This window comes from Falco rusticolus, chromosome 9 (assembly GCF_015220075.1).
Source record: "Falco rusticolus isolate bFalRus1 chromosome 9, bFalRus1.pri, whole genome shotgun sequence".
NCBI classification, from domain to species: Eukaryota; Metazoa; Chordata; class Aves; order Falconiformes; family Falconidae; genus Falco; species Falco rusticolus.
This window is the reverse complement of record NC_051195.1, coordinates 19205861-19221051: the sequence shown is the minus strand read 5'-3', so window position 1 is coordinate 19221051 and position 15191 is coordinate 19205861. Positions and strand designations below refer to the sequence as shown.

Here is a 15191-nt window from a genome sequence, read left to right as displayed (position 1 = left end):
TTTATAGTTACATGGGGAGGTTTCCCGATAGGTGGGTTTGTGTTTAATTATTGAAAGATCATAAAAAAAAGAGACCGGGAAAAGTTTCAACTAATGGTTCTGCATTCTGGTAAACAGGCTAGCCTTGGCGGAGAGGATGAAAACACCCTTGTAAGGCTTATGTGGAAAGGTCATCCAAGAGGAAAAGTCCAAGAACAGGTGGATCAGTGATTAAAAATGGCATCTGGCGTTTGGAAGAAAAAAAATATTTTTACACTGATGGCTTCTTCATATCAGCCCACAGCCAGTGAGTCATTAGAGCTGTTGTTGAAGAACTTGAGGGTGCATTTCTTGAGAAGGTCGGGTACAGGTTATGGGCAGGCACGCTGCATTCAGGTGGCAAACTGGGTTCATCTTCATCTTGAACAGGGCGTTGCCTGCTTTCCACTCAGGGTACAGGTAGCCTTAGTGCTCTGGGATGGCTGTGCATGCACTCACACACACACTGCTCCCAGCTCCGGGGCTGATACACCCGCACCCTGGCACTGAGACAAACCTTCTCCCTCTTCGGAGGCGGATCTTGGCTGGCCAGCTCAGGCTCTGTGCTAGGACCCATGCTGCATATTTTCATTGAGTATGAGTGTCCACGTGGCTTTAGGTTCCCCATCCTTTTTGCCAGAGGATCTACAGGACTAGAGGAGGCAGAAACCTTCTTTTGACAGGGGACCTGGTTCCCTAGGCCGGCTCATGCAGCTGTAGGCGGTCCTCAGCCCAGCCCCAGCTGGGAGCACGTCCCATCAGCAACTGTCCTGCTGTCCTCAGGTGGGGAAATCCTGCCATTTGCAGGCACCTGTGCAGTCCTGTCCCCTGAAACCACTGCACCCAAGTTCCTGTGCCACTGGAGAATATCGTTTCCTGTGCTGTGTTTGCAAAAGGTCCTCATGCAAAAGGAAATGGGGATGTTTGTGACTCGTTTTGCAGCTGGCAGGTCATCTCCCTGCCACACACCGTCGCCTCTCCAAGGAACGCTCTGAAAAGCAGCTTGCTGCAGTGCGGGCACCTGGCCACAAAAAGCAAAAGGAAGGCTGCCAACAGGTTTCCAGCTTTCTGAGGAGCAAGAAACAAATCTGAAGTGAGTCCCTGCAGATTCAGCCTTGAAACAAAGCCAGGTAACCTTCTCTGTCTCATAACCTCGAACAACAGGCGTTGTTCTGCTGTCTCTCATTTCCAAGCCACATCATGACGTCCTGGGAAATAAAATACTGAAGTGCCTCAGGGGAAGCAGCAAAGCAGAGGAGAACTGGGTTTCCCTTGCACTGCAGCTCTCAGACTATTTCCAGGTGCACCATCACCATGTCCTGCTGCCAGATGCCACCAGACAGCACATGAAGGGACATGGGGATAGAATTTGGTCTAACCCACAGGCAGATTTCCAGGCAGACGCTGCCCTGACTTTAACAGAGCAAAGACCAATGGAAGCTTTTTTTAAATTGGAGCCCGACCTTTTCACTGCCACATCATCTGCATGAACCAAGGCTGGAAAATGAGTGTCAGATGCCTTTATTCCCCCAAAACCCAGAGCATCCTCGTTGCTATAGTGACACATCCCCCTTTCCTTGCTTCTGATGTCATTCCGGGGACTGCTCCCCAGCCTCCTGCGTGGCAGGCATGTGTGTACATGCGCGACACAGGAAGAGAGGCAAACTGTAGGGCAAGGACTCAAGGATGAGAGTCTGAGCACTGTTAGCCCAATGAATGGAGACGTGTTAGGACTTGTAGGGCATAAGACCTGGGAACAAAGGAACAAGTTAACAGCAGACTCGAGCCATAGCGGTTAAAATGCCAACCCAACGGTTGAAATGCCAACCCAACGGACAAAAGAGGGACATACAGCAAGATAAGGGAACGGGTAGTGCTGATAAGGAACTTTATTATTCACGAAAGTCAAGTAGGACCCCCCCCCCCAATCTTAGAATAAAGATTGATGCTAAGATAATATAGACTAATCAGTACCTATTGTTTAAATTATGTGTCTTAGAAGATAACCAGTGTAGTTCACGCTTAAGATTTAACCAATCAGTGTCTAACATGTAGAAGGTAGAAACTTATATTAATGTAAAAGAATCACTAATAAATCGACATCTTGCTTGCATCAAGCTATGTCCCGTCTCTTTATTTGCTGCAGAGAACAGGTTATGTTATCCCTGGAGGAAGAGGAGTGGGTGATGAAGGGAATGTGATCCCACAGTTAGTGAGGGGCAGAGGAAACACAACTCCCTGCCTCTCCTGTCGACTCTCTCTCAGCAGTTTGCAGGGAAGAGAAGGCACTTTGTTCCTCCCTGTGCCAGCTTTACTTATTGATGAAGCAGGAAGGTGATCTCCATCCAGAGCTCTGCATGTGCGTGCAGAGCAGGCAGGGAGTGCACCCTGGGTTCAGAAGGATGGGTTTCAGCCCAGGCTGTGCCCCATGCCACAGCTGCATGGGGAAGGGTCCCTCCCCTGCTCCCACCACCACCCCAGGACCACTGCAAAAGCATCCTGCAAAGACAGCGACCCCCTGTTGGTGTGGGTGTCCCACGCCCCACCAGCCTCTCTCTGCCCTCATCTCAAAATTATTTGCATGTTAGGGATGTATTTTCACCAAGATCTCCTCTGCCCACAAAATCTGAGGCAGAATTCCTGTTGCAGTTGAAAGAACAAGTGAGGAGCTTAAAAATGCTTTGCCATGATCCAAAACCCCACGAAACTTCTGCGGTGTGCAGCCAGCCAGACTTATCCACTCTTCTTGACATGATTAACCTGACAGCCTACACAGGTCTGATCCTGCAAGCCCTGGTTTTGCCTCATTTAGGCAGAGTTTGCAAGACGCTGCCCTTTACTGCAGCTCCATCGGCAACACTGTGGGAGCCAGAGCCATGGCAGGGGTGTACCAGAGTCACCATGCCCGTCTGCAGCTGGATCACAGAGTTACTGGCTGCAGGATGCCCACTAAAATGAGAAAAAGCAGAAGGATGTATGTATGGAGGCATGGAGGCTATACCTTAAACATCACAGCCAGGCTTTCCTGCCTTGACGTGGGCATATGAACTGTGCCACCAGCTCCACGTGCCTCCAAGCAACAGCAGGCAGGTTCACAACATCCCCGTGTTAATATATATCTCTACATATATATGCATACACAGGCATATATGTTTGCACACACCCACTGTTGCTGCAAGCACAGTGCTGGCACTTTGCGCATAAATTCATACACATTACCTTCGCTAATAGGAAGCCACTAATGAGCTGGGCAGGTCATTGCACATGAATGCCAAGAAAACCTGCATTTTTTGCCTATGCCACATGCGTAGCTGTAAAACCATGCCAGGAATGCGAGAGAGCTGAAACTTTTTATGGGGACTCGTTTTTTGGATCTTTCTCTGCCCGCAAATCCAGATGTCTTTCAGCTCCTCGGTGTCTAACGTTACAGAGCTCTGAGGGAGCTGTATGAATTTCTGCACGTAAGGCAGAATAGCTGTTTCAGTACAATTTAGTGCTCCAGACCTTAAGCCCGCCCTGTGGGGACAGTGACAGCCGCTGTCCCCCAAAGCTCCTGGTCTGCTCCCAGTGAGATGCTCGCTCCCTGCCCTCCCGGGGCATACAAGTACATGCTCACCAGCACGGCACACCATGGTGTACGGCCATCACGTGGAGCAAACTCACCCACAGCTCCTGTATGGGGAGAAAACGGAGTTCAGTAATTTGGGGAGAAAGTGCTGACCCTGGAGCCAGTTTTGGTTGTGGACAAGGAGAAGGAGCCTTCCAGTGCCTGCAAGGTGGTCATGGAGAAGATGGATCCAGGTTCCTCACGTTGTGGGAGGGCAAGAGCTGGGACAGGAGAGGTTCAGAGCAGATATAAGGAGAAACATTCCCCACGAGGACAGCCCGACACCGAGCAGGCTGCCTGGAGAGGTTGTGCTGGCTCCGTCCTTGGTCCTTGGAGGTTTGCAGGGTGAAGCTCTGGCCACCCTGGTGTGACCCCGCTTCGGGCAGGAGGCTGGACACGAGCCTGTGGCCCGAATCGCTCCGCGGTGCCCGGGAGGGGAGACTCGCCTCGGCCCTGGTGGGACACTTTGGCGGGGGGACACTGCGCCCGCGGCCCCCCATTTCCCCTCCCAGCGCCCAGGCGGCCTCTCCCAGCGCGGGGCAATCCAGGGGCTGGGGCCGGCAGCTGCCGGGCTCCAGCCGCGGCGTGTCGGGCAGGCGGCGGGGGGGCTGGCCCGGGGACCCTGCCCGGCTCCGCCCCGGGACCCGCATCCAGGCGCCGGGACCGCTCCCCCCGCCGCCGCCCCGGGAGGGAGGAAGGAAGGAAGGAAGGAGGGAGGGAAGAGGGGAGGGAAGGAGGGAAGGAGGGAGGGAGGGAGGGAGGGAGGGAGGGAGGGAGGATGACAGCGCCGTGAAGAAAAGCAGGGGACCCGCTGCCCTCCCTCCTCCCGCTCGGCAGGACCAGGCGAGCTCGCCCCGCGAAGCGGCCGCCGCCGGGTAGGTGCCGCGGGGCCGGGGCCGATGGGGTTGGGGCCGGAGCGCAGCCGGGCTCCGGGAGCGGCGGGCAGCGGGAGCTCCGGGCCGCCCCGGGGCGAGGGGGGGGATGGCGGCGGGGGTCGGGCCTTGCTCTCCCGGCGCGGAGGGGAGTTGCGGGAAGTTGGGCGTGCGAGGAGGGGCCCCCGCCCCGACCCCTCCGGCAGGGGGAGCGGGGCCGGGCCGGGGGCGGCGGGGAGGCCGGGGGGCTGCGCGGCCGCATCCCCCCGCGGGGGCGGCCCCGGGCTCCGCCGGCTCCTTTGTGCTCCCTCCGGCCTCGGCCGCTCCTTTGTCTCGGTGCGGGCCCCCCGCCGCCCGCTCCCGCAGCGGGGCAGCGCCGGCGATGCCTGCCCGCCGGCGGGCCGGCCGCATCCCAGAGCCCTGCCGGGGAGGGAGAGTCCTCTCGGCTCATGCCCGCCCGAGCAGCTCGCTCCCTCGCCTTCTGTCGGGGAGAAAAGAGGGGAAAAAATAATACGTGAAATCAGGGCGAGCTCTCCAGCTGCAACGCCGAGCTTCCGTCCGGAGCGAAGCGCGCCTGGGTCGAGACAGGGAGACTTTCTCACAGCCATCCCGGAGTTGCATCATCCGGCCTGACAGTCCCTACCAGGGAGCACTGGAAAGTTGTCCTCGCCCTTTCCCCTCCTGCCCCGGGCCTGCTGGGGGACCCTGGACCTCAGCTGGCTGCCGACCACCAAAAGCCAGCGGCTTCTCTGCTGGAGCTGGGGCACCGGCACCCTAGCCACACCGGGCACCCAGACAGGCCTGGCTGCCGGGGGTTACCTCGGGGGGGAAAGGACCACCCGGGCAGTGTCCCCACTCAGCGCCTGCCGGGCTTTCAGCAGCCACTCCCGGCCACGTTTGAGGGAGCTGCCCTCCTTTGCACCGTGGGACCCGAGCCTGGCTTTTCCTTGGTCAACGATTTATAACACCACGCCAGGACAGGGATTGAACTCCACAATTTTCCCACATCTACTGCGTTGCTTCAGTCTAGGATTTGTTTTCACACACCCCAGTCTCCCTGTGCTGCCAGGACCCAGGCATGGTCTGTATTTTCCCAAGGGCAGGAGCGACTCACTATTGGCCCAGTGGACATCTCTCACCACCAGTCCCTCACAGAGGTCCCCAGAGATGCCTGTCTCGGGGTGAAAAGGGAGCAGAGCAGGGCACAGAGCGAGCGGTCTCTCTGATTTTGGGGTGGGTTTGGTCTAGGAGCTTCCAGGCTAGTGTGGAGCAGTGAGGAAAAGGAGCGCAGGGCAGTGGGAGGGACCGTGGCTCTGCGCCCCAGAGAAAGGGCTCATTGAAGCAAGGACGGGCATTTGCGGTTCCCAGCGTGGCCAGGGGGTGACGGCACGCACAGCAGCCAGCATTGTGCCACTGGTGCCGAGCAAACAGGGCTAGGCCGGTCTCTCGCCTGTCTTGGTGGTCTGCTGTCCTGCCCCCCTTGCTGCCTGGCAGGCTGGCGTGCTCAGTCACGCACCTTTGCTGCAGGTGCTGCTGTAAAACCTACCCCACTGGTGTCTGTGGTTTCCAACAAGTTGGTTTCACAGTTGTAGGTGTTTTAGCCAGCTCAGCTGGTCCCTGCTAGCTCCTGGTCCAGATCAAAGCCCAGAAGGCTGGTCCCTGCCTGGCAAGGCAGCCTGGCACAGCTGCAGATGCACGTGTTTTACCCCCATGCCCAGCACTGTCGTCTCTGGAAGTCCTGAAACATGATGCGTTCGCTCAGGTGCCAGCAGCAGCTGTCTTCTCTGCTGGGTCAGGAGAAAACACCTCTCTTTGGACACCACCCAAGGTGAGGGAGAGCAAAGACCAGCCTGTCCTGACGACGCTGGTCCTGTCACCGGCAGTATTCTGCCCGACGCCAGCCTCTAAATCCCTTCTGGGCAGTGCTTTTTGGGACACAAGAAGCAAGTACAGCTCATCTGAGTCACCCCAATACTCAGCGTGCCTTCTCAGGGGGCTAACAGTAGACAGAAGACAACCTCGTGCACCTGGAGTTTGACAGCACATGCAATGACAAACAAGTTAAATGGTGCTTGTTTGTACCAACGCCGGCTACTGCTGCTGCTCCTGAGCATAACCTCCCATCTCCGTGCTTACCTGTGTGCTTCAGCTCCTGGGGGTGGCTTTGCCCTGGGTGCCCAGTTTAGAGAGGAGCAGAGGACCAAGCCAAGGCAGGTCAGAGGGGCAGAGCCAGGAAGGGAATGAGGAGGAGAAACAAGTGTGACCCTTTTGTTAACTGGAGGGACCAAATACATGGAAGAGCAAACCCCTGGCCGTGTCCCCGGAGGGCTGCCCAAGCCAGAGGGGCAGCACATCTGCCCTTCCCATCCCAATCCGCTCACATCGGGGTTTCTCTGTGCCATGGTGGGACAGGCTGGGGCTACTGCAGGTGCTGGCGCCCTGTCCCTGCCCGCCCTGTTTCTGCCCAAGCCAGAAGGACTTTGCATTCCCAACTTTCTCCTCCAACAGGCAGCTTCCGGGCTTCAATTTGATGAGGCCTGGGGCTATTCTAGGCACTTTATAAATACTGTAAGAGCTGACTTCCCCCCTACCCCCCACCTTCCCCTTTTTTAGCTTGAATACATGTGTTTTTAACCATAAAATACCTGCCCGGACAGCCCCCTTAGCTGCGCTGTGGGGAGCAGACTGAAGTGGTGCCACACTTGGAGAAGAGCCAGGGGCAGGATGAAAATTGTTGGGAGATAGAAGCACAGCGGGAAGGTCGGTGGTGTGTTTCCCAAGGCCAGCATCAGGAGGAAGTCAAGAGCGGCAATAGTTGATAGAGTAAATACAGAGGGATTTGGGTTTTGTTCCCCAGGTTGCAGGCAAAGAGCAGCAGGGAGAACAGATAAGCCTCTGCACCTTATCTCTTTGTTGTTCTGCCCCTGTGTTTTGCTGGCCCATGTTGCTGCTGTAAATCTGATAAAGCAAAGCACTGTGGAGGAAATTACTAAGAGCAGCAGCAGCAGGTCCCCATGAGCTCCTTTCTCCCAGGTAGGAATGCACAGGAGTGGACGAAGGGGTGGATGGACAGAGGGATCTTGGCAGTGAGGGAGCTTGCAAGTAGGTGTTTGACTGCTGTTCCTTGTCTGGAGCTCAGTTGCTGCCTGTTGAGTCACTCGAGGAAAATGTGACTTCATCCAGTCACACCTCCAGCTGGCTTCCCCCTCCAGCCTGCAGGCATCTTTCTGTTCCTGGATCCCACCTGGTAGGTGTTCAGGGAAGCCGGAGGAGGGGGATGAGAGCCCCAAAGCTTTGTGAAAGACCTTCCCTTTTCCAAAATGGAGCCCAAAACCCCAGCTCCACTCTCCCAGGCCGGCAGTCCTGCGAAACGCCCTGCAGAAAGGTGACAAGAGCATCCCTTACCCCCTTCCTCTCACTATGGGGCTTTGCTGTCCTTGCCCTGGGGCTACACTGCTCTTCTCACCCCACCTACCACACCAGTGGGAGCATCCCATCCATCCCACGAGCTGACTTGCTGCAGCAGACTTGGATGATTTGGCACCTCCGTTACAGAGTCCTTCCTTCTTGCTCTGGCAGGGTTAGGTTAACTTGCTAGTAGTGGTGGATATATACACCTGAGCAGCTTTGCATGGAAACAAAACCCGCACCACCACCCGAAAGAAAAAGCCCCTTTGCTGGCTTTGACTCAGCCGGGAAATCCACAGAGCTTTTTATCCTCCTGATGGTGGGAATCATAGCCATCCCTGCTGAAATGAAAAGCATTTCCAGCCTGAGGGATAGGAAAAAGCAAGGAGCAGCACTGGGGGAGTTCCCCCATGCTAAGCGTGCCACCTTCCATGGCAGTGCCCCTGGAAATTATTCCACTTTGCTTTGAGATGCGCAGAGTAAGAGGAGAGCGTTGGCCGGCTGCTGCCTGCGGGCACCAGAGGTGATGTCTGTCTGTCTGCTTACACTGGCGGGCACACATCCCCTGGGAGCGGCCGCGGGCGCTGCACCATGGCACAGTAGCAGCATCCCAGTGGCTCTCCTCACACATCCCAGCCCAGCGGAGCCCCGGCAGGCGTCCGGTGGGGAGCACATGGGGCGCACAGAGCCCCTCTGTTCCCACTCACAAAGGGACGCTTGTGGCTTGCTCACTGCCCCGGCTCGCAGGCCCCAACGAGGAAGAGCTTTAGGACACCAAGCAGTCCCAGCCAGCCTCGCTGCGTCACCCCATGTGTCCCCCAGCCCCATGGATCAGCCCTGCACGGGCCCCTACGCTTGTCGCCGCCGCCCTGCAGGTCCCGGGCAGGATGTTTGCAGCTGGCTGTTTATTTAACAAATTATGTCTGCCCCAGGCCTGTGAATCAGGGTTTTTGCCAGCGCTGCTGGAAATGGCTCTCTGTGTCATCCCCACGAATAATTCCTGGTCTGTGGCTCATTTGTGGTTGGTTGGCTGGGGGCAATAGAGGGGGAAAACCCCGTGCTGGCTTTGCCCAGGGATCTTGTCTGAGCAAGCAGTCGATGCCATCTCCCACTGCTTGCGTGCTCGGGGCAGCGAGGGGACAGTCCCCTGCCCTAGGGAGGCAAAGGAAGGGATGCAGACTGCCTCTGCCACTGCTTACCAGGTTGCCACAAACTCAAAAGTCCTTTGCAGTGGCAAAGCCAGTGGCTTTGCCAGGTGCTGAGAGACATGGCCACACACCGAAAACTTTGTATATTTTTTTTCTTCTCTCAGTTGCTCAAATTCTCTGACAAATGCTGTCATCACAGGGGCACCGAGCAGGACTGAGGAGGGGGGGACTTGGGAGGCAGCACAGCAAAAGGCACCCATCCCAGCTGCTGGCCTGTCCCGTCCCTGAGGAGCAGCCAGTTGACAAACTAAACTAACAGGGCTGTTAAACACACCCACATGTTGGCCGGGGCGGGGGGGATGCTGGTGCCACTCGCTGCAGGGGGAAGGGGGGAGCTGGGATGCCACCAAGGGAGGGCTTGGGAGCTGCCGGGGCTCTGTAGGGTCCCTGCAGCCCACCAAAGTCCCAGTTTCCTGGGTGCATGGGTACGGGTGTCTCTTTAGCAGCTTTTGCTGGGAAAGAGATGGCTCAAAGCCAAGCCCTGGGAGCAGAGTGGTTTGTTCAAGCCAGGAAACTCCTGGTCCTCCCACAGAGAGGGCCGGGGACTGGGCGGGCTGGGATGCTGCCCTGGCCATGGGGCACATCCCTCTCCTCCTGCCCACATTCCCTCCTTCCCAGTGGGAGGGACATACAGTGAGCAACACCAAAAAATGCACATTTTGGCTGAGGACAGCGCTGAGGAGTTTTGGGCGTGACGCAATGCCTGGCAGGACTTCCCCACTCCACACCCTGCTGGGGCTGTGGGTACCGCAGCTCAGCCAGGGCATCTCCCCTCCAGCAAACCCTGGGGGTCCCCCAAAGGACCAGGCTCCGCTGGGCTCCCCCTCCATCACCCCTGAAAGCAGAGGCAGGACAGGCTGCTAGGGTCACACTGGCAGGAGCCAAACCAAAGCTAAATAGACTTTCCCTGAGTCACCGAAAGTCTGGCCAAGAAAACGGGATGAGCAAACAGCATCACCCACGCAGCCAGCCGCCGGCCGCGCGAACCAGCAGCCAGGTAGCAGGTGCCAGCAAGCTCTACGTGTGTAAATTTGTGCACACGATACATACTAGAGACCCACCTCAGGGTCCTGAACGGTGGCTTTGGCCCCCAAAATCTCCACCATGTCCCAGCTGGGATCTGGGTTTGGTGCAGCTCAGAGGGGCTCCCGCCATCACCCCGATTTCATTGGTGCTGGGAGGAGGAGGGCTGGGGGTGGGGCGGTCCTTTCTGCTGGGCAGGAATGCTGAGTCTCCTGGTGGGAATTGCATCCCACACCAAGCAGCTGCACCATCGTTTGAGGGTTTTTTCTTTTTGGAAATAGCCCCCAGGAGCATTTTATGCCCCAAGCAGGACTGGCGGCCACAACAGCAGTTTCTAGCCCGCCGTCATTCTAGAAACCCTCTGGGTTTCATTTTCGTGGCTGAGCCGCCGCTGCTGTACCACGGGAAGGCGGAAGCTGTGCAGCCCCACGCCGGGACCCCACAGCAGAGCCTGCAACCCTCCCCAAAAGTAGCTCTTTCCAGAGGCTGGGAGCCACGACGCCCTGTGGATCGGGATGAGGAGCTGCTCTCACACCTAGTGGGGACCTTGCTGCTGGCAGCAGTTTTTTGGCTGGCGGGGAGCAGGCAGCTGTCGGGGCTCTGGGGATTGGGTTTCAGGGCTGGCAGGGGCAGCCGGCAGAGGCATGAGAAGGGGTCCTGTCAGGAAGATGTATTTTGGGAAGGAGGGGGAGCAGCTGATGGGGGCTTCGGGCAGCTGCTCCTCACAGGCAGGATGGGATCGGTAGGGGGGAGCTCCTCCCTTCTTACTGCTCTTGTCAAGACCTCGTTGGTCATCCCTTGTGGGAAGGGTCAGCCTCTGACCCCTTCCCACTCTCCTGTGCCTGCAGAGAGCCACCACTGCGCTGACCCTCCTTCTCCCCACAGGCAGGGCCGGTGGGGCAGAGGATGCCGGGCAGCTAGCCTAGGACAACACCCCCACCCCCCCCGGCAGGCAGGAGGGACACGGGTGTCCCCTCCATGGAGATCCGACGTGCTTTGCCCCAGGATTTCTGGGAGCTGCTGCACTGCCTGAAGATGAGGAGCAAGTACGCCGTCCTACTGGTCTTTGTCGTTGGCCTTGTCATCATCGAAAAGGAGAACAACTTCATCTCCAGGTAGGGAGCAGATACCTAAGCCACCCCACACTTTTAACCCTTTCTCTCCCACATCCCAAGCTCCTGTGCAGCGGGAGCCCCCTGAACCCCCATGCTGGGACACAGGGGTGATCCCGGTCCTCCAGGCTGGGCTGTGTCTCCCTGCAGGGTGTCAGACAAGCTGAAGCAGTCTCCACAGGCGCTGGTGGAGGCCAACGGCACAGAGGCCAGCCCAGCGCCAGCTGAGAATGGCTCACTGGCCTCGCTGCGAGAGCTGGATGCTGCCTTCTCCCAGCTGAGGTCCCACCTGCGCAACGTCACCCTGCAGCTGGTGGGCGAGGGGGACCCCGGGCCACGGCGGCATGTCTTGTTGATGGCCACCACCCGCACCGGCTCCTCCTTCGTGGGGGAGTTCTTCAACCAGCAAGGCAGCATCTTCTACCTCTTTGAGCCCCTCTGGCACATCGAAAGGACGGTGACCTTCGAGCCAGGGGGAGCCAACGCAGTGGGCTCAGCCCTGGTGTACCGGGATGTTCTCAAGCAGCTCCTCCTCTGTGACCTCTACATCTTGGAGAGCTTCATCTCACCAGCACCTGAGGGCCACCTGACACCCTTCATGTTTCGGCGGGGCTCAAGCCGCTCTCTCTGTGAGGAGCCCGTCTGCACACCCAACGCTAAGAAAGTCTTCGAAAAGTACCACTGCAAGAACCGCCGCTGTGGCCCCCTCAACATCACCCTGGCTGCCGAGGCATGCCAGCGCAAGCAGCACGTGGCCCTGAAGACGGTGCGCATCCGGCAGCTGGAGTTCCTGCAGCCGCTGGTAGAGGACCCTCGGCTGGATGTGCGCATCATCCAACTGGTGCGGGACCCCCGGGCTGTCCTGGCCTCTCGCATGGTGGCCTTCTCCGGCAAGTACGAGACCTGGAAGAAGTGGGCATCCGAAGGGGAGGCTCCCCTCCGTGAGGAGGAGGTGCAGCGGCTGCGGGGCAACTGCGAGAGCATCCGTCTGTCAGCAGAGCTGGGGCTGCAGCGGCCGGGCTGGCTGCGGGGTCGCTACATGCTGGTACGCTACGAGGACGTGGCACGGGCGCCCTTGCAGAAGGCAGAGGAGATGTACCGCTTCGCCGGGCTCCCGCTCACCCCCCAAGTGGAGGAGTGGATCAGCAAAAACACACAGGCACCCCGTGATGGCAGTGGCGTCTACTCCACCCGCAAAAACTCCTCTGAGCAGTTTGAGAAGTGGCGGTTCAGCATCCCCTTCAAACTGGCACAGGTGGTGCAGGACGCCTGCGCCCCAGCCATGCACCTCTTTGGCTACAAGCTGGCCAGCAGCCCCGCCGCCCTGGCTAACCGCTCCTTCAGCCTGCTGGAGGAGGCACAGCCCTCCTGGGTCACATAACGATGCAGGAGGATGGCGGTGGGGGGGCGGGGGAAATGAGGAGCTGTGGCCGTGCTCCCAGCTGGCCCACAGGAGACCAGGGGATTCCTGCTCCTGGAGATGCTCCTCGCTACTGCCGGGTGGAAATCAGCAGCCCCAGGAGCCGGGGCATCCTGGCAGAGCTGACTCCAGGGTCCCACAGAGCCCAAATTACACAATTTCTCCAGGAATGGGGAAATCACAAGGGTGAGAGGCAGTGGGGAAAAGTAGGGGATTTGGCACCAGGGCCACCTCCCCAGCTCACAGGCTGCACTGAGGAAGAGGAGGAGGGCGAGGACAAGGTGAGGAGGCAGCAGAACCAAGCACCTCCGCATTGCCACCCCTCCAGCTAGGACAAGGCGAGGACAAGACCCCCATGGTGCCAGAAAGGACCCAGACCGAAGAGGCCTTACTGGTTTAGTGCCTTTATACACCAGCACAGACTGGGAACTGCCCCAGAGGCATGCCAGGGCAGGAATCACCCACGGAGCCCTGGCAGGCACTTGGGCTGTAATTAAGTGGGGTGACTTTGTGGTTCGGTACTCTTCAAAGTTAGTTTGGGGGGTTTGGGGTTTTTTCCCCCGCCCCATGCATTTGTGTACCAGGGTTGCAAAGTGAATTTATTTATTTATTACACAAAAAAAAAAAAAAAAAAAGAGGGGGAGGCAGATCAAGGAGCTAAGCCCAAAAGTCAGACCAGCACAGTATGTTGCAAAGAAACAGAAAGACACCTAGAGCCAAGGTGGTAGAGGTCAGATTTCAGACCACCACGTACCCTGCCGCATGACCCCGGGAGAGCCCCCGGGGTCTAATGAGCTATAAGGCCCCCAGACCCCCAGCGGAGTGCAGCCAGTGCAGGGGCTACACCCACCCAGCACGGTAGCTACTGTGAACCTCAGTGCCTGCTGGAAGATGGTTGGACTTATTTAATTAAAAACAAAAATACATTGGCACAGAGTCCAAAGCACCTCCTGTCTCATTTGGTATTCATATGCGTCCCCCACCCAGGGGGAGCCCCAGAAATACTTGCCGGCAGCATCAGTGGGTGACCAATACCTCGTAGAGGTATAGGGAGTTGCAGGGTGTTTACCACATGCAGAGATTCAGCCAGCAATAGCCTGGCGCCAAGCTGCCTGCCCACCCCCAGTTCACAATTAATGGATTTAAATGCCTATTTTTAGCCTGCTTTGCAGCGCATCCTTTTACTCCCCGTTTATTTTGGGTTACGGCTGCCCAAGGGAGAAGGCAGGCATTTTGGTGGAGGGTAGCAGTTGCCTCTGCCTAAGACTTACCGGGGGAGCCCTGAGGGGTCCCCACTGCCCCCCAGGCATGGCCAGCAGCCACACGCCACTTCTCCCCAGCCAGAGCTGTTGGCCAAAAGCAAAAATAAGTAAGTAAAGTTAGGCAGCAGCTGGCCACAGCTGGGCTGCGTTTCTGCCGGCGGAGGGTGGCCGGGAAGAACATGCTGGGCTCCAGCGACAAGCCACGGCTGGGGCGCTCACAAAAGCCGTGTTTTTGACCCAAGAGAGAGAACAGAGGCAGCATTGAGGAGCGCGGGGCCGGCTGGCGGGGAGCAGCCATGCCGGAGCCCTGGGCAGCCACCCGCCCGTGCCGGCTGGAGAGGTGTTCTGAGCATGGCTGCCTCGCTGGCTGGGAGCATCTGGCCTCAAGGTGTGAATTCAGGGTGCTCGATGCTGGCTGGCTGGGGAGAGGGGGCAGAAGTGGGCTTTTTCTTTGCTTTGAGCGGCGTGGGCAATACCATCATCGCTCGCAGGCGATGGAGAGCAGTCAGCCCCCTCCCTGTCTCACACAGAGCTCTCGGCATTGCTAGCGGCCCTGGGTTTGCTGCCTGAATTGGGTTTTGTTTGGAGGCTTCCTGCTGGGTAAGTGGTGGGGTCACCGAGGTCGATCGGATACTCCACAGCTGCCTGCTGAGAAAAGGCCATGGAGCTTGGCCAGCACGAGGGGCAACACGGCCAGACCCAGGGCAACAGCTACAGGCAAACGCCTCTCCTGCGCTTCTGCAAAAGTACCCATTAGGTTGGCTTTGGCAAAGCAAATAAAGTTCAAATTAATTGCTCCTTTGCAGAACAGCACAAGGGGTAAATAGCTCTTAGCTGCCAGAGCTGGGAAGGGGATGTCAGAGGGGCATCCAGCATCCCCTTCCCATCCCACCCTGCACGGAAGAGCCTGAGGGCTTGGGCAAAGCAAGGTTTAGGGGGCAAGGACAGGCAAATAAAGGGAAATACAAAGCAATCCGTGAAGGATGGGAGAACGGGGCTGAGCTGAGGCCAGAGGGGACGGTGACAACTGCCAGTTCTCACCTGGGCTGCCTGCACAGCCTCAGCCCTGGCTGGCTCCAGCCTGTCATTTCTAGCTAAGCACCAGCATTTCTTCCTGGACGCCCTCCAGCTTCCTGTCAAAAATGCCACAGGACAGAAAGAAAACGCACCCCCAACCCATGCAGATTTCTGCAGGGGCTAATTGCTCCCATTAAACCCACGAAGCCGTGACTCCCACACAGTGCCAGACGCATTGGGAAGC

At 57.9% G+C, this 15191-nt stretch overlaps 1 protein-coding gene across 3 annotated transcripts; it reads left to right on the top strand.

Moving 5' to 3' along the window:
• Positions 1-4390: 4390 nt before the first annotated feature.
• CHST3 (carbohydrate sulfotransferase 3) lies at positions 4391-13313 on the top strand. 3 transcript variants are annotated; one of them, XM_037400982.1, is made up of 3 exons: positions 4391-4500; positions 11026-11251; positions 11399-13313. In XM_037400982.1, the coding sequence occupies exons 2-3, from the start codon at positions 11115-11117 to the stop codon at positions 12627-12629; spliced, it is 1368 nt and encodes a 455-aa protein (XP_037256879.1). In that variant the 5' UTR covers positions 4391-4500; positions 11026-11114; the 3' UTR covers positions 12630-13313. The 3 variants fall into 3 exon arrangements, with proteins under 3 accessions (XP_037256879.1, XP_037256877.1, XP_037256878.1); XM_037400980.1 differs by having other exon boundaries at positions 4398-4500; positions 11022-11251; XM_037400981.1 differs by lacking the exon at positions 4391-4500 and having other exon boundaries at positions 10939-11251.
• The last annotated feature ends 1878 nt before the right edge of the window (positions 13314-15191 follow it).

Bases quoted from the DNA above. Each gene is read 5' to 3' on its own strand.
- CHST3 (XM_037400982.1), top strand. From the start codon at position 11,115: ATGGAGATCCGACGTGCTTTGCCCCAGGATTTCTGGGAGCTGCTGCAC. The intron at 11,252-11,398 runs GTAGGGAGCAGA...GTCTCCCTGCAG, and splicing joins GAGAACAACTTCATCTCCAG to GGTGTCAGACAAGCTGAAGC.